This window comes from Ursus americanus, chromosome 17 (genome assembly GCF_024610735.1).
Source record: "Ursus americanus isolate L20-20 chromosome 17, mUrsAme1.1.p, whole genome shotgun sequence".
NCBI lineage: Eukaryota > Metazoa > Chordata > Mammalia > Carnivora > Ursidae > Ursus > Ursus americanus.
In genome coordinates this window covers 56,555,063-56,573,480 of record NC_142143.1, presented here as the reverse complement: position 1 = coordinate 56,573,480, position 18,418 = coordinate 56,555,063, and the positions used below count along the sequence as shown (strand labels likewise).

General features: G+C 43.5%; 1 protein-coding gene across 3 annotated transcripts; it reads right to left on the bottom strand.

The window, feature by feature from the left end:
* Window positions 1–318: 318 nt before the first annotated feature.
* PYM1 (PYM1 exon junction complex associated factor) lies at window positions 319–16,796 on the bottom strand. 3 transcript variants are annotated; one of them, XM_045789923.2, is made up of 3 exons: window positions 16,396–16,796; window positions 1,626–1,719; window positions 319–1,257 (listed from the first exon to the last, which is right to left on the bottom strand). In XM_045789923.2, the coding sequence occupies exons 1-3, from the start codon at window positions 16,481–16,483 to the stop codon at window positions 774–776; spliced, it is 666 nt and encodes a 221-aa protein (XP_045645879.1). In that variant the 5' UTR covers window positions 16,484–16,796; the 3' UTR covers window positions 319–773. The 3 variants fall into 3 exon arrangements, with proteins under 3 accessions (XP_045645879.1, XP_045645880.1, XP_087725213.1); XM_045789924.2 differs by lacking the exon at window positions 16,396–16,796 and adding an exon at window positions 16,164–16,376; XM_087869087.1 differs by lacking the exon at window positions 16,396–16,796 and adding an exon at window positions 14,995–16,149.
* Window positions 16,797–18,418: the final 1,622 nt, after the last annotated feature.

The window sequence follows — 18,418 nt, the reverse complement described above, 5'->3', positions numbered from 1 at the left end:
AAATACAATCTTTTTTTTAAAATTTAAAAATTAGGGGCACCTGGGTAGTGCAGTCGTTAGGCTCAGGGCGTGATCCCGACGTTCCGGGATCGAGTCCCACATCGGGCTTCTCTGCTAGGAGCCTGCTTCTTCCTCTCCCGCTCCCCTGCTGTGTTCCCTCTCTCGCTGGCTGTCTCTCTGTCACATAAATAAATAAAATCTTTAAAAAAAAAATTTAAAAATTAAAAGGAACATTACTCCCAACACTTGTCTTCCTATACCAAACTGAAGGAGATAAAACACTACTAGAAGCTGAAAAGAGAGGGACAAAGCCAGACATGTTGTCTACTTGAGTTTATTCTGTTCTTAAAAAAAAAAAAAAAAAAAGGTGAGGGATGGAGGGAGAAATAACCCATAAACACTGTGAACAGGAACCAAGACTCCAAGACTTGGGTGTACTCCCCCTACCCTCGACCTCAGTTCTCCAAGAGATTCCCACCCACCCAATTTTCTTTTAAACAAGACACCCAAATCAGCAGCAAAGGTACCTGGGGTAGTCACTGAGATTTTCAACACTGGGAATGGGAGGGAGAAAAGTCCAAAAAATAGGAGTTGGGAAGAAGAGGGAAGGAATGACGGCGAGGCTAGGCTCTGGAGGACGGAGTTGGGCCATGAGAGGTGGAAGTGAGCCAGGATGAGGGGTACCCCCTCCTGACTGCCGCTGCCCACCTTCCCCAGGACCCCAGAGAGCCCCATGGTTTGTTCTGCAGTCCATTCCCTACTCCCCAAAGGCCTCACAGGCCCAGCTCCAAGTCCTCGAGCTCCTCCTCTAGCGCCCTCCTCCTGGCTAGCTTCTCCAGCTGCTCTCTGCTGGGCTGGCTGATTTCCCCAGCCTGGATCCGCTGCTGCAGCTCTTCCACCTGCCGAAGCTTCTTCCTTAGGTTCTTTATCTTCTTGGCCTTCTCAGTGGTGACAGCTGAGTCAGGCTGCTCAGAGGCTGCGGTAGAGGCTGCCCGGGAGCCCTGCGGAGCACTGGGGAGTTGGGCAGTCTCTCCCAAAGACACCTTATCGAGAGTCCGGCTCAAGGCCTCTGCCTCCCCCTTCTCCTGCTGCTGCCGCCGCTTCTCCTTCCGCTTCAGGTTGCGTTTGGCTGTCTTGGAGAGGCCTGGCTCGCCCCCTTCAGGCCTAGATGTGGTGACAGGAGCAGTGGCCTCGGGGCTCAGACCTGGGGGCAGTTCTGGTTTACTCTTGAAAAACTTCACATACTTGTTCTCATACCTGAAGGGGAGAGAGGTCAACAGTTTCAAAGAATCACTGACTTTTGGAGCCCTTTTCTTAACCTTCCAAATCACTTCGCCCTTCACTTCCTTGCTTCCTTCCTCTCCTGTGGTCCCTCTCCAATTTTCCCCTGTTCTGCAGGCTGTGGGAAGGTCTCTAGGTCTCAGAGTTCCCTATCTCTGAATGCTATTTGGAGGTTCTGAAGAACAGAAGCCAAAGGAACAGGACTAGGCACTTGTAACCTCCCTCTCCTTTTCTTTCTCAGATAGTTGCTCCCTCCTTCCATTTCCTGGGATCTTGGGATCAGGAGAGTCTTCTTTTCTGTAGGGACCCCATTAAGTACCCCCTCCTCACGCCTAACCACGCACACTGGGACCTCCTCCTGGGGCACATAGCCTTCTTTCACCCTCCGTTGCTTGCGCCAGGTCCCGTCAGGTCGTTGCGTTGAGGCGATATATTTGCCTGCAATGACAGAATTAAGTTAGACAGTTACTCTTCCTATTTTCAAATAGTTCTTAATTTGAAAGAATGCGTGAATGCACTTTCCTCGACACCCATCCAGCCACTAAATGCAACCATGAAGGCATCCTTCTGGCTCATCAACCTTCAATCCCCCTTGTCATTACTCATTGGGTGACCAAACACTGTTATCATACACCATCCCTGCCCTCAGGGGGTTCTTTTTTTTTTTTTTTTAAGGATTTTATTTATTTATTTGAGAGAGAGAGGGAGTGCATGGGGGGGCGGGGGAAGGACAGAGGGAGAGAATCTTCAAGCAGACTCCCTGCTGAGCGCAGAGCCCTCAGTCTCAGGACCCTGAGATCATGACTGAGCCGAAACCAAGAGTCGGACACTTAACCAACTGAGCCACCCAGGCGCCCCAAGAGTTTCTATTTTTACACTATTTTCTATTTTTAATCTAGCTGGCAAGATGGGACAGGCAAAGGGGAAGAGTTTAAAAAAGGAAAAACACAAGACAATACCATGGAGGCATCAAAAGGCAATAAACGAATAAGAGGCCAAAAAGGGGCAAAAACAAGAACGGCAGGAAGGAGAAATGACCGGAGATGTAGGGAGGGGAAGTTTTATTAAGATGAGTCATGACAAACAGGTCAACTTTGAAGGATCCATACTACAAATATAGAAGCACCAGGACACAAGGGTATATGTAAAGGATGCTTGTTGCTGCCTTACTTAAAATAGGAAGACCCGAAAGCAACTTGGATGGCCATCAATAGACGAGTACCTGAACGCATGTGGACCACCACACGATGGAACACCACGCGGTTATGGAAGAGAATGTCAGCTATAAATGCACTGACTCCGGCTTGGATGGCGCTCAGGACAGAGTAAGTGAAAAAGCAAGTTGCAGGACAGCGTGTACAGCAGTCATCCTCAAAGTGTTTTTCTTTCAGGATCCCCCTTATGCTCCTATTCTGTAATATTATTTATTTTACTATGCAGTATTTAAAAAACCCAGGGGCACTTGGGTGGCTCAGTCGGTTAAGTGTCCAACTCGTGGTTTGGGCTCAGGTCATGATCTAATGGTCGTGGTTTGGAGCCATGCATCAAGCTCCACGCTCAGCAGGGAGTCTGCTTGAGATTCTCTCCCTTGGCGCCCCCCCCCCAAAAAATACATTAATTTAAAAAAACACACACACAGGGTACCTGGGTGGCACAGTCAGTTAAGCATCTGACTCTTGGTTTCGGCTCAGGTGGTCATCTGGGGGTAAAGAGATCAAGCCTCTGCGTCAGGCTCAAAGCTCAGCTCGTAGTCTGTTTGAGATTCTCTCTCCCTCTACCCCTCCTGCTCGTGCTCTCTCTAAAATAAATAAATAAACCTTAAAAAAAAGTCATTAATCTCATCAGAAAAGTCTTTACTGGGAAGCTGTCAAGCCCATAGTGGCAAATTCAAGTTTTCCAGAATTCTAATTTTTACTTAAAGTCTTGAATTTTACCAATGGCAACAAATACTGTCTGTTGTTTTCCTTGAAATGACAGGCTCACTTCCTTCATTTTCAGGAAAATGCCTATCAGATACCCAGTTCTCAATTATGAGTTTGTCAGCAGTTCTTTGACGTAAAAATGGTGTTCTGTGAAAAGAAAGCCTGTTTCGCTTGCACATGTGGACAACTGTGCCAGTGCTTTTCCTTAAGATCCCGCCTTACTTCAGTATGCAGCCGAGTGTTTCACCCTCACTTCCCACTTAGTCCACAGAGAACATTAAAAAGATGAGTAACTTTCAGTTATAAAATGAGTACGTTCTGGGGAATCTGACGTACAGCATGGTAACCATCGGTAATAGAACTGTATCGTATACTTGAAGTTGCTACGAGAGGAGACTTGAACAACACAATAGTCACTATGTGACAGATGTGTTCACTAACCTTACTGTGGTAAACATTTCACAATACATACATGTATCAAGTCATCACATTGCACGCCTTAAACCTACACAATGTCGATTATATTTCAACAAAGCTGGAAAAAAGTAAAAAGATGTGTATTCAAGGGCCAGGGTTTAATAAAATTCATAAATCTTAATGTATAATCCAAGATATTCTTAAGTGAAACTGGCATTATTTACTGCATGTGGCAGTGAGGAGCACGTGAGCGGGAGTTGATATCATTGATATAACCACCTCGATTAGTGCTGAGGGGCCAGCAGTTTTACCTGCCTCTGTGCTAGCACCCTCACAGCAAATGTCAACCCAGCAAAAAAGGCAATTAACATCTCAGTATATAATAAAAATAGTTACACTTGCAGACTTCCTGAAAGGGTCTTAGGGAACCCCCAAGGGTCCTGGACAACATTTTGAGAACTGTTGATGAAAGGTATGCTCCCAATTTTGTTGGGGCAAGGAGCAGCACTTAACAGTCCATACGGTCTATGCACAGGGCAAGGAGAAAGGTGTGGAAAGACACATACCAAGATACCAAGCCTTTAATGCTGGGTATCTTAAGAGGGGCAACCTGGAAGAAGAGGTAATAGAAACCATTAACCATTAATATGTAACACTTCCCACCTTCATAGATACTTTTATTTATACCATGAATATGTTTTTAAGAATCTTATATATACATATATATCTTGTATTATGTGTTGTGTATGTGTGTTTTTTAGTAGGCTCCACACCCAACGTGGGGCTTGAACTCACAACCCTGAGAGGAAGTCACGTGCTCCATCAACTGAACCAGCCTGCCACCCCACGTATTACATTTTTTTTAAGTATTACTTTTGTAAAAAAGAAAGAAAGATTTGTTAAAAAAAAGTAAGTCTGGAAGCGCCTGGGTGGCTCAGGCGGACAGCCTGTTTCTCCCTCTCCCTCTGCCTGCTGCTCCCCCTGCTTGTGCTCTCTCTCTCTAATACATAAAATCTTAAAAAAAAGAAAAAGTCAAGTCTAGGTCCTTCCACACGGATTATATATTGTTCCATGAATTGGCTTTTTGTTCAAAATGCGAGTATCATTAATAAATTAAAACTAAAAAAAGAACTGTTACAGAAAATGGGTAAGATCTGACAGAAGAGACAGGACAAAGAACAAGCAGGCAAAGAAAGGCATGGACGTGGGAAGGGGCGTGGAGTATTTAGAGAACAGAAAGTAAGAGGAGTGCGGGTGAATCCGACAGTTCGTGTTAGGGAATAATTATAAAATGGGGCCAGGCCTTGGAAAGCCTTCGACGCAGTGTCAAGGAATTTGAAGGTGGTCTGGTGAGTGAGAGAGGGGCTGATGATACCGCTCGCGTAATGCAACGGTCTAAAGACAGCAGTGTAAAGTAGAGCATGAGAAAGCCGAGGCTGCATGGAGGGAGCACTGACCGGAGCTGGGCTTTAAAGAAAGAATGAAACTCATGTAAGTAAACAGGGAGGCAGAATGGATTCAAAATAGCTCCTCCTGAAACAAAATGTCACACGTGGGAACAGAGACGGCATGTTCAGGAGATGGTGGCTGAGTCAGAGGGCTGGTGTAAAGCAAGTAAGGGGGGGGGGGACGGTCAGACCTTGAAATGCCAGCTAAGGAGTTTAATATCTGGCACATGGTATGCATTCAATAAATATTTGTCCAATGAATCTTTCTTTTTAAGAATGCCCATTAATGTTGTTATATTGTGGGTTTTAAAAATATCTCATTTTAAGGGCGCCTGGCTGGCTCAGTCAGTGGAGTGTGCAACTCTTGATCTCAGAGTTTTGAGTTCAAGCCCCATGTTGGGTGTGGAAATTACTTAAAACCTTTTTTTTTTAAAGATTTTATTTATTTATTTGACACAGTAAGAGCGAGCATAAGCAGGGGGAGCCGCAGGCAGAGGGAGAAGGAGAAGCAGGCTCCCCGCTGAGCGGGAAGCCTGATGCAGGCTGGATCCCAATGACCTGAGCCGAAGGCAGACGCTTAACGACTGAGCCACCCAGGCACCCCAAAACCTTTTCAACTTTATATTCATTTGAATCTTTTTTTAAAAAGATTTTATTTATTTGAGAGAGAGGACACACGAGCAGGGGGTGGAGGAGGGGCAGAGGGAGAGGGAGAAGCGGACTCCTCTGCCTGACCCCCCCCTGGGGGGGGGAGGGCGCGGGGTCACATCTTCATCCCAGAACCCTGAGACCATGACCTGAGCTGAAGGCTGGCACTTAACCAACTGAGCCAGCCAGGTGCCCCAAAAATAAAATCTTAAAAAAAAAAAAACTCTCATTTTAGGTTTCAAACCTAAATGGTTTGGAGAAGGGGTACACAACAAAGAGTGAAATTACCTCTGACCTGGTGATTTATAAAGATTTTGTGGAGGACACAGACCTGTTATGATCTTTGGAAAATGAGCAAGATTTAGACAGGTGGAGGTGGGGGGATGTGATTATGAGAAAACACGAGAAAGGGAAGTATTTCGGGCATATGGGACAACACAAAGGGCCAACTAGACTAGTCAGGACCCTGCTTAAAATTCTTTCCGGATTCCTATTGCCCTCAGGGTATTTACACGGAGGCCGGGACTACACACAAAAGGCCTTGCTAGCCGTCTCCAGTCTCTAAGCACTTAGTCAGTCACACTCTGCTCCAGCCACTGAAACACTCACAAGTCATACCAGAGCTGTGCCTCCATTCTCTATGCCTTTTTGCTTTTGCTTCTTTTGGCCTGGGATAGACTCTCCTTGATTCTTAGCTAATTCCTATTGGTCTTTAAAAGTCAAGTTCACGTATAAACTCTTCAGTGAAGTCTTCCCTGACCTTCCCACCCCAGCCAGGTTAAAAGCAGCCCTTTGTGCACAGCACCTGTTTCGGCTTTCATCATGCTCTACCGTTTACCATAATTACGGACTTCCTTGAGAGCAGACACTTTGTCTTTGATCTCTGAGGTAAAGCGCCTGGCCTACAGAAGGCTGTAATTAATTCAAATTAATAAATAAAGAGGGGCGCCTGGCTGGCTCAGTTGGTAGATCATGTGATTCTTGATCCCAGGGTTGCGAGTTCAAGCCCAACATTGGGTATAAAGATTACTTAAAAATAAAATCTTTAAAAAAATTCTTTTAAATAAATAAGTAAATCTAAGCATCATATTAGAGAACAAGAACCTAGTATATTTTAGGCAAAAAGCCCATGTAATGGGAAAAGAGACTAGAAGTAAATCAGTCAGAATATGAAAGGTATCCAAGCTCCTCTTGAATTTGGACGTAAGCTTCAGACTGTGGGAGAACACTGAGGCCAAAACCAGAGTACAGAGGATCTGCTCAAAGCAGTGCTTGAGGATTAACCTCAAAATGTGTAATAGAAGCTAAAAGTAAAACAAATGAAAATAGCAGTCACAATAGAGAAAAACGGATTTAGTCTCTATGGGTATCGAGAGGAAAATGAAAGAGAAATTCATTACGAAGAAGTCAACAGGACCTGAAGACTGCCAAGATTTGAATTAGACGACATAACTGAAACTGTGCTATAACGGGTTTAATCTGGTGCTTTTCACATGTATTCTCTTATTTTTCACAACATACCTGTGGGTAAACTGGGCATATGGTAATAATATTTATTCACACATGGATTTTAAATGTTTATTGAGTACTGGGTGTTGTGCCAGGCACTGTTACAGGAACTAGGGATACAACAATGAATAAAGCAAGCAAAGGTCTTGCCTTTTTGTATCATGCATTCTAGTGAGGAAGAAAGGCAGTAAAAAAGAACACAAACTAATTACAGTATCACTCTTGAATGTGCAAAATTTGGAGGATAAAAATCACCAATACAAAGAAAATTCAATACCTGAAACTAATACAACACTGTACGTTAATTACACTGGAATTAAAACAAACAACAACAACATTAAAACGACAAAGAAAGTTCAGAGAAGATGACAACTTTGTGAAAATAATTCAATTCTAGACAGGCAGTGTTTTACATGAAATTAAGGAGAAAAGGACAATGCTCGAAACATATATTTAAGATAACTGCACAAAGATTATAGTTCAAGGCTTAAGACTAGTAAAGATGGAATGTGAGAAAAGACATGGCAGAAGCTTCTTGAATGGCATCCTAACTGGAAGCCCTGAGATCCAAATAGTCCATTATCACAAAGCAGCACCTATTCTATGTTCTCTTGGTTCCATTCTCTGGCCTTCACGGTATCCAAAGGTAAAGTCAAAATGAAGGGAATGGTTTGGAGATTCCTACCCCTAGAAATAAAAACCAAGGGCAGGATATCAGGATTTTCAGGGAACCCCCTTGAGAAAGTCAGAAACTACAGATGAGAGATTGCTACTATAAGAACTTGGTAAATTCAGCTATTTTCCCACATCTGCTGTTTTGTAATCCTTAATCTGTTGCCTTAAACTGTAAAGGGCCTTGTTTTCGGGAGTGGCAAGAACAAAGCGAAGAGACAAGACAGCAAGCAAGGGACAAGACTCTGAGGGGTTAGGTGAAAGTGATTGTTAAGGGTGTGTTGAATCCCTGTGACCCGCTTCAAGTAAGAAAGGCCTGTGTGACAAATCTGAGCCTGGGGATGATCTCAAGACCAAGAATTAGAACACCAAGATGTAGTTCCCCCTGGAGAAAATACAGAAAGAGAAGATCCAATATGCAGGAATGACCCTGGAAAAACGGTCATGATCACCTTCCTCAGGAATGCAAAGGTGTCGGCAGTAACAGAAAACAATTCTAGGAGAGGAGAACCAGGACAGTGTTACGCCATGGAGACCAGAAGAGTTTAAAGGGGAGCTGATTAAGGGTATTAAATAACACACAGATATTAAGGAAAAGGAAAATTGAGAAGAAAAAGATTACTGATTTTGGCAATTTGGAAATTTCTAGTTATCTCCAAGAATATAGCTTCAGAGAAGTAGTCAGAAACCAGACTATAGGGGCGCCTGGGTGGCACAGCGGTTAAGCGTCTGCCTTCGGCTCAGGGCGTGATCCCCGCGTTGTGGGATCGAGCCCCACATCAGGCTCCTCCGCTATGAGCCTGCTTCTTCCTCTCCCACTCCCCCTGCTTGTGTTCCCTCTCTCACTGGCTGTCTCTCTCTCTCTGTCGAATAAATAAATAAAATCTTAAAAAAAAAAAAAAGAAACCAGACTATAAATTAATTAAATGTAATAAACACTTATTGAAAGCTTCCTATGAGAAAGTACCCTATTAAATGCTATAGGGATTATCAAGAGGGAGTAAAATGGTCCCTACTTTAAAGCAATTTGGGCATCTGGGTGGCTCAGTTAAGTGGCTGCCTTTGGGTCAGGTCATGATCCCAGGGTCTGGGATTGAGCCCCACGTTGGGCTCTCTGCTCAGCGGGGAGCTGCTTCTCCCTTTCCCTCTGCCTGCTGCTCCCCTCTGCTTGTGCTCTTTCTCTCTCTGTCAAATATTTTTTTTTTAATCAAGCAATTTATAGTCTAAGGAAGAGGGTGGACAAGTTAGGCAAGGAATAAAACAAAAATATAAATGTCTTAGGTATCTTAAGAGATACTGATACACACTGGTACCAGATTTCAAGAGAATAATCACACCCTATTTGATGGGGGAAAATGACAGAAAATCAGGAGAATCTAAGGGACCTGACCTCAAATACTAGGTAGCAGTACTAATAACAGTAACAAATCAGTGGCTGATATTTCTGCAGGCAGAGAAAGGAAAGGAAGGCGCCTTCTAAGAGAAGTAACAACAAGCAAAATCATTGCAGTGGAAAACTCACAGTATGTTAAGAACAGTTAGGAAAGAGCATTTAATAAGCATAATAAGTGGCTGCATTGCATCAGGAACTTTACATACCTTACTTTATTGAGTCTAGACAATGGGTAGATAATATCATCTACAGCTGAGACTGAGAGTCTTCAAGAGGTTAAAGATGTGTCCAGGACCACAAAGGCACAATGCTATTCCGCCTTACACCACACAGCCCAGTTTCACTGGGAGTTATAGACAGAGACCTAGTATGTGGTGATACTATACTGAAAAGTGGGCTCATATTAAATAGTATCTAAGAGCAAATGGTACATATGTAAATTTCACAATTCCAAAAAGAGAGTAACAGCTACCAGATGATGAGAAATTTAATAGCTTGCCCAAAGTTACAGTCAATAAGCTGCAGAGTTCAAACCCAGGTGGTGGGTTTGTTCCAAAGGCTGTGTATTTTACACTACTATTGCATATTGTTATAAATGAAAAAGATGGAAAAAAGTTCAATCTTACTAATAATCAAAGAAAATATAAATATAAAACAATAAAATATAATTTCCATCTTTCAAAGTAGTAGAATTTTTGAAGATGAGAATACCAGTGCGGTCAAAGACATGGTTAAACTAGCATAGTCATATATTGTTGGTGGTAAAACCCTTTAGAAAGCAATTTGGCTAACATAGCAAGACAATAAAGGTAGTCCTATCGTTTCCCAACATTTTCCAAAGCTTTTGTTATATAAAACACTACTTCCATAAGATATTAACAAGGGTTACCCCCAAAAATTGTTAAATAAGTTTGTGCAATTCTGGGTTCAACAAAGAAAAACAATTTTGTTTTTATCCGCAGGACTTAAATGAGCTAATGTGTTCTTATTCCTGTAAATATCCACAATGGAAGTGTGATTTACTTTTCCCAAATTTATCTGACCACAGGAACCTTATTTATGTTATTTATTTTGTTTTTACTTATTTTGTAGCACATCTCATAGGACTACTAAGCATTCCGAGGATCATATTTTGGGAAATATAGCCATTTGGTATGATCCCAATTATGTAAAATATAGATAGGCTACATATGTGCACAGAAAGAAAAGCTAAAAGGACGCGTAGCTATGGTGATCTCTGGGTTCTAGAATTAACAAATATGCGTGTGACTTCTATTTTATACTGCTTACAAAAACGTTTTCCAAGGTTCCTGAAATCAACATGAATTAACTTTATACTTAATAATAAATCAATAAATGCCTGTACTCTCTAACCCAATAATTTTACTTCTGGGAACTCAATCCTAAGAAAATAACCCTAAATGCAGGCAAAAATTTATGCACAAAAACATCATAGAGTTCTAACAAAAATTCTGGAAACAATCTAAAAGTTCAATAACAGAAGAAACAAGCGTGAGTGCATGCCCAGGGGCGCCTGGGTGGCACAGCGGTTAAGCGTCTGGCTTCAGCTCAGGGTGTGATCCCGGCGTTATGGGATCGAGCCCCACATCAGGCTCCTCTGCTATGAGCCTGCTTCTTCCTCTCCCACTCCCCCTGCTTGTGTTCCCTCTCTTGCTGGCTGTCTCTCTCTCTGTCAAATAAATAAATAAAATCTTAAAAAAAAAAAAAAAGAGTGGGTGCATGCCCAAACAATAAAACATTCTGCCAGTATTTTAAAAAAGGTTTACAAAGAGTTTCTAATAGCAAGGAAAACTATTTATGGCATAAAGTTAAATGAAAAGGCAAAATATAATTGTATATACCATCCATTTCAAAAATATTTTTAAAATGCACAGAAAAAATAAAGATCAGAAAGATACGTGCCAAATTAAACAGCTGACTCTGGGTGGATGATATATATATATATATTTTTTTTTTTAAAGATTTTATTTATTTATTTGATAGAGAGAGACAGCCAACGAGAGAAGGAACACAGGCAGGGGGAGTGGGAGAGGAAGAAGCAGGCTCCCAGCGGAGGAGCCTGATGTGGGGCTCGATCCCAGGACTCTGGGATCACGTCCTGAGCCAAAGGCAGATGCTTAACAACTGAGCCACCCAGGTGCCCCGATAATTTATATTGAACAAAAATTCCATAAGTAAATCTGTACTTAAGGAACAGTAATTTGACAACAGTGTGTCATATGAATTGGAACAGAGAGACTGGAGATAGGACAACTATTTAGGAGGTCACAGCAATATTTTCAGGATAAAGGAAAATGGAATTTTATCAGGCATGCAGAATGACCCAAGTACTATGCTTGATACTTTGCATATATAATCTCTTCTGATCCATATAATAATCCTTACATAGCAGTAATAATTACAGAACCATTTGCTGGGCACTTTCTATGTGCCAGAAATGTACATTCTTTCATTTAAATTTCAATTCTCACAATAATCCTATGTTGTAGGAGTTATTATTCCAATTTCATTGATGAGAACACTAAAGCTTAGATTCCCAAGGCTTAAAATTCCCAAGGCCATCTAGCTAACAAGTACCAAAGATGCGATAAGTAAGGATAATGGCAGTAGGAATAGAAGAATGACATTTTGACAACTGGCGTATGGCAGGGGATGGGGAATGAAAGGAATAAAAGATGATGCAACAAATAGCCACAAATACAACAAAAATACCTAGTGCTCTGATCTTGGTTTCTTGATACCATTCTCCAGTAAAAGGAACAGGGGCTCCTTGGAGAAATGGCTGATTCTAGGACTGGGACAGGAAATACAAAAGACGAGCCTGGAGCATCTTCTAGTGCCAGAAAGTAAGGAAGAGCTAAAAAAAACAAAAACAAAAACCTACACTGTTGGGGGTACGTCAAAGGGACATGGGGCCAACTAAAAGAGCTCCCAATGCCCACAGCTGGAACATCTGAGCAATAAAATAAATAGTATTGGATTACAACCCAAAGTCCATATTGCTATAAATAAATGACTGAATAAATAAATGGAGAAGAGACAAATCTGCAGAAAAATTCCAAATAACATATGTAAATATTCCATCCTTGAGGAAGGAAACGTAACTTCCCACTCTTTAAGTACAGGCTGTGAATAGAGACTTTCTTCTAGAGTACAGTATGGAAAAGAAGAAAAAAAAAAAAGGTAACTTTACAGTGGAGAAACCCTACAAATACTACTTCAGCCAGGTAATCATGGTCAGTAGCAACAGTAAAAAAAAAAACAAAAAAAAAAACAAAAAAAACATTATTATATGTACCCTTGATATGATGAAAATGTCACTTTTCTCTGAGGTTGTACCCCAAAAACACATAACCCCAGACTAATCATGAGCAAAACATCAGACAAATTTCAAAAGAGAGGCATCCTATAAAATACTCGACTAGTACTCCTCAAAACTGTCAAGGTCATCAAAAACAAGGAAAGTCTAAAAAACGGTCACAGCCAACAGGAGCTTAAGGAGACATCAGAACTAAAAGTAATGTGGTATCTGGGACAGGAACCTGGAACAGAAAAGAAAGGTAAAAACTAAGGAAATCTGAATAACGTGTCTACTTTAGTTAATAATAATGAATCAACAATGGTTCATTAATTGCAATAATGGTACCATACTAATGTAATGTAAGATGTTAATAATAGGAGAAACCGAGTGTAACGTATATGGGAATTATCTGTATCATCTTCTCAAGTTTTCTATAAATCTAATACTGTTCTAGAAAACAAAGTCTATTTAAAATTAAAAAGAGAGAGATGATGGGGCGCCTGGGTGGCACAGCGGTTAAGCATTTGCCTTCGGCTCAGGGCGTGATCCCGGCGTTATGGGATCGAGCCCCACATCAGGCTCCTCCGCTATGAGCCTGCTGCTTCCTCTCCCACTCCCCCTGCTTGTGTTCCCTCTCTCGCTGGCTGTCTCTATCTCTGTCGAATAAATAAATAAAATCTTTAAAAAAAAAAAAGAGAGAGATGGTGCAAAAAGTTGATCTTGGGTTGGCTAGGACAAGGATGCCATTAACAGAAATAAGGAAGGAAAAAAAATACTGATTTCGGGCAGACTGAATTTAAGGTGTGACAGTATATTCAAGAATGAAAGTTATTCACCAATCAATTAGAAAAGGGAATTGGCAACTAAGAAAAGAGGCTGGCACTAGAAACAAAACCGTAAAGAATTAAGGGACAAATAAGCAGTAAGAAAATGAAAACAGTATGTGTAGACCTGTTATTCAAGAAATCAGGCTGTGAATAGGAAAGAGACAAAAATGATAAGCCTTGACTTTTCAATGAAATAGAAAGTGGGGGAAAAAAATGAAGCCATCTGCTACAGAGAGAGAATTAAAGGGAGGGTCACAGAATGCTGGAAAAGGTTGGGGGAAATAGCGATGGTAGACTATAAGCAAAGAAAAAAGAATTGGAGAGAAGCCGGGACCTTGGCAGAAGTTAACACTAAGTTACATTATACTGAATATAGCTAGTTTTGTGCTTTTTCTCTAGCCATGTGCCGTGGCCTAGACGTAGAAGCCAAGAAAATAGGTGATGGGTATGATTCAAGATAACAGAAGTGCTTGCTGAGTACAGAAATCAAAATAAATGAAGAAAAGCAATGAAGATAGTATCAAAGTGGCTAGTCACCAAGGTCTAGCAGAGCAGCATCAAAGGGAGTCATGAAGGTACTGGTAGATGCAATGAAATGGGAAAGGTCAAGAACCTAAGAAGGGCAGAAAGCAGATTCTGTGAATGTGAAATCGTGAAAAAGGTAACTGGTAAGGAGGCTAAAGTGATGGAGAGCACTTGAAGGGAAGCAGCGTCATAGACGAGGTCCCGGTTGTAGTGATTCTGATGTATAGCTACTTTAATTTTTTTAATATTTTATTCATTTATTTATTTGAGAGACTGAGGGAGAGCAAGCAGGGAGGGAGCAGAGGAGAGGGACAAGCAGACTCTGTGCTGAGCCCAGAGCCCGATGCGGGGCTGGATCTCACGACACTGAGATTACCACCTGAGCTGAAACCAAGAGTGGAACGCTTAACCGACTGAGCCACCCAGGCGCCCCTGATGTTAGCTACTTAAAAAATACAAAGGAGGGGTGCCTGTAGTTCAGTTGGTTAAGCAGCCAACTCTTGATCTCAGGGTCATGAGTTCAAGCTCAAGTTAGGCTCCACACTGAGCATGGAGCCTACTTAAGGGGAAAAAAAACAAAAAACAAAGGAAAGGCTTGTGCTGAGGAACTATAAGATCAGAGTATTCCAAAGATGCTGGAGAAACTGCAAGTAAGAGCAAGAACCACAGTGCAGAAAAAAGTGTGATGCAATAGGTCTCGGCCCTATGGACAATAAATGATGGCCCTGAGGTTTTAGAGAAAATGCCGTGATTGCATGGCAATACCTTCCACGAAGATTAGAGGTGACAGTGGTAGGTCAATGACCTCGTAGTAGTAAGAGAAAGCAAAAAAGCAGTGTGATTCCTTCTCTTCTACATAGTCACAGAGAACAGAAGACACCTCTTAGTGGGAGGGTAGGGTGAAAGGTGGTATCTGGATTTTCATGAAATCAGTTTAAAGAAAATAGTTAAGAATAAAGAAAAGTGTACCAGACAATGAGTAATATTTTCAAAGCACACATTTAAAGGAGCCAGTAGAAGAAGGACCCACTGGGTAGAGAACAGGAGAAGAGAGGTTCTGTGTACCACTTTGAAATATGAGGCTGGAGAGAAGTAGTAGAGGTCTGGCTTGTCATAAGATACCATAGGAGAGGTGGGCTGAGACCTAAGGAACATGCAAAGCAGCAAAGCAAGAAGCATAAAAGGCACATTTTAAAACACAGCATACACAGTGTCAGTTCTACAGAAGAAGGCACATCCACAGTGAAGGCTACAAAAAACTGTAACACCTTGCCTTGTACAACATTTTCTAAATTGCTTTCACGTATGCTATCTTATTTGATCGTCACTAGGTAGATATTCCTATGCATATTTTTCTAAAGATGAGGAAATTAGAATGAGACAAAACAAAAATGAAAATACTGACTTCAGTTTTCAACACATAAACCTCCATACACAGTGGACACTTCAGCATCTCAATCAGCCAGGCCGGAAGTTCTTCTCTAGCCAGAAGTGATAGTGGATTCTATGAACTTGTCAGAGGGCTTGGAAGGCCCCTAGACACCTCCTGTTTGCCTTCTTCCATCTCAGATCCCTCAACTTTTATCACCATCACCACCAGAGAAGGTACAGAAGGGTGATGCCATCAAGAAGAAAACTCAAGCTGAAAGTTATATTAGGTTCTTCTTCCCTTCACACCTCTGAACCTCAGTGACCCAAAAATGAAGACGAGGGAGAGAATGGAAAAAGCATTATATAGCAATGAAGAGGTCTTTAACAGATACAACTTCGAGAAAGAGAATTAAAACGGAGCTGGGGGTAGGGCAGAAGGCAGGTACAGCTGAAAGATGGGGGAGGGGAACAGGAGAAAAGCTGGAATTGGAGGGAACTGAGAGTATAGGAGCTCCCAAGCCTGGAGAAACCAAAACAGACATGGGATCTCCAGCTGCTGGAGAAAAGCTAAGGGCCCATGAGGGTCCTGGAGCAGGGACTTGCACTGAAGGACCCCAGGGTTTGGGTGACCGGAAGCAGAGACCCCCAAACACGAGACCAGAAGGGGGCGCAGGTGACACCCCATAGGAGAGAATGAATGGGGAAGGCGGTCCGGAGGGCGGGGCAAAAGGAGGGGCCCCGGGATGGGCGGGGCACAGACCCCTTTCCAAGTCCGAACCCCTGCCCCGAGAGCCCGGGGAGAAGCGGCTCCGCGCCTCCCGCACTCACCGCCGGTCTCGTCAGTTACATAGGGAGTCGCCATCTTGAAAACGCAAACCACTTCCGGCGTGAGCGGGCTGGGGTCCCGCCCCCCTCCCCACCGGAAGTGGAGTCCTGATCGTAGCCAGCCACCATTTTAGCCTTAAAGGGAGAGTACACCATTTCGTAGACAGAGGTGGAGGAGGAGGAAGGGAGAAGAAGCTAAAGGCTTGACTAAAATAAAACCCGTAGGCTCTATTACTTCCACTGATGCCAGTGCTGGGTGCCTGCTCCGAGTAAAGCAGTCCTCTGGGCGCCGAGAGAAGTTCCGAAGCACGGCCCCTCTCCATTCGTCCAGGACCTTCGAGGGAAAAGGGGGCAAGGCCCACCGGCACCCGGAAAGTGGGGCTGATAAATGAGTTAGAATATTCAAGCCCTATTCTGTACCCAGGTCCCAGAGGGGCTTGGGGACATGGGGCGCGCAAACTCCGGGAACGCACTGGGGCGCACCAATGTTGTCAGGGGTGAATGGAAGACCCCAACTGATCCCCTCTTAGAAGTGGGGAGGTCGAAATCTCGTGTCGACTGCCCTCGGCTACCCAGCTCAACCCTCCGGACAGAGATCCGCGAGAGGAGCGTGCAAGGCAATGGGTACTGCCGGTCGGTCACCTGTCCCCGCAGCCTCAGGGCTGCTGCCGAATTCCACGACCGAGGCGGCGGCGGGCCGGGTTGGGCGGGCAGCCCTAGCTGGCCCTGCCCCTGGGGCGGCCCGGGGTATTCGGGCGGCGTAGTGAGGACGGCCTAAGTTTGCTCTGGCCTTCGACCCCGGGAGTCTCCTCAGGCTGGGCCCCAGGGTCAGAGGGCAGGGTGAAGGCTTCTGGGCGGAGCCAGTTAATATTCTAATGAATCTCGTCCAGGTCTGGGCGCTGGGGATCCAAAGCGGGGCAACTCGCCAATAGTCGGGGCTTGTACGGTCACTTCCTTTGCAGTCCTGCCCTGCCCCGTGCCTCCCCTATTCTTTAGAGGAACCCAAATGTTTTCCCTCCCCCGCTCTTTTCAGCAGCTGTTGTTCCTTAAGTCCTGCTAAACTCGTTTCCCCTACAGCCTGGGAGTGGCTGGCTGCAGGTTACTCTCCTCAGGTGTTGGCTCTGTCCTCCCCTACTATGTCTTTTTTTCCTTATTGATTGTTTTACCTTCCTCCAAATCCCCTAATTTGGCTTGGATTAATGTCCAACTGTACTGCTGGAACCCGTAGAGAAGAGCAAATATTAATGACTGTCTCTAACACTAGGCTGTATGCCCACTTAAAAAATAAAAAAGGTGAGAGTAATGACTGACTAGGAACTTGCTAAAGCTTTGACATGAAGCTTTTGAAGTTTTCTCAGGTCACAGCTTGTCTTCCAACCCATGCTCTACCTTCCTGACTTCCACCAAAGGCCCAACTCAGAAGGTCTGAAAAAGACTCATTTAAAGACTGATTTGCATTCAATACAGTTATTGCAAGTGTTCTAACACTACCATCCTTAACCACTGCTCTCTTTCAGCAATTGTGATTCAGCCTCACTGGGTCAGCATCCTGTCCTTAGCCTTGTTACTAATGATTATTAGAGGTGAGAGTGTGGGATGAAGCCTTTACCTACAGGGGTGCATTGGTCAATGGACCTTTCTGCAAGAGGAAATCCTAAGGTGGCCCCTGTCCAATACCAACCCTAGCCCCCCCCCCTCCCATTGTGCCCCCAGACATCTTGCCTCAGCTCCGGGGTTGACAGGAAGTGAAACTCAATTGTCTGCCTAGCAGACCTGCCTGGGACCCAGCCCTGGGCCCCGGATGTGCCCCCGCCCCCCCCCCCCCACACACAAACACACCCTGAGAAGGAAGAGGAGAAAGAAGAGGCTGGGGAGAACAAGGCTGTTGTTTTTTCCTTTCCCTTTGTTCATTGCGGTTTCTTTCTTTCTGATTTTTATGATGTGGTTGATTAAAGCAATGAGCACCTGGAACAGTAGGCATTATACGCCTCCTCCTTAGATGTTTCTTGGCCTTTCTTCCCCTTCCACCCCCACCAATAACTGACGAGGTATGATGGAGCACATATCCTAAAGACGACACAAAGAAGCCTAGAGTATGACTGATTTCATCTTATTCCTTAGAGAGATCACCCCATGCCCCACTTTGAAGTCTCGAAAAAAAAAATAAATCTTAACAGAAGCAATTTAGCTTCAAATAGAGATGTATCTGAGGATGATGGAGTGAAAAACACAGGTCATATGTAGTAGCGTGATATCAC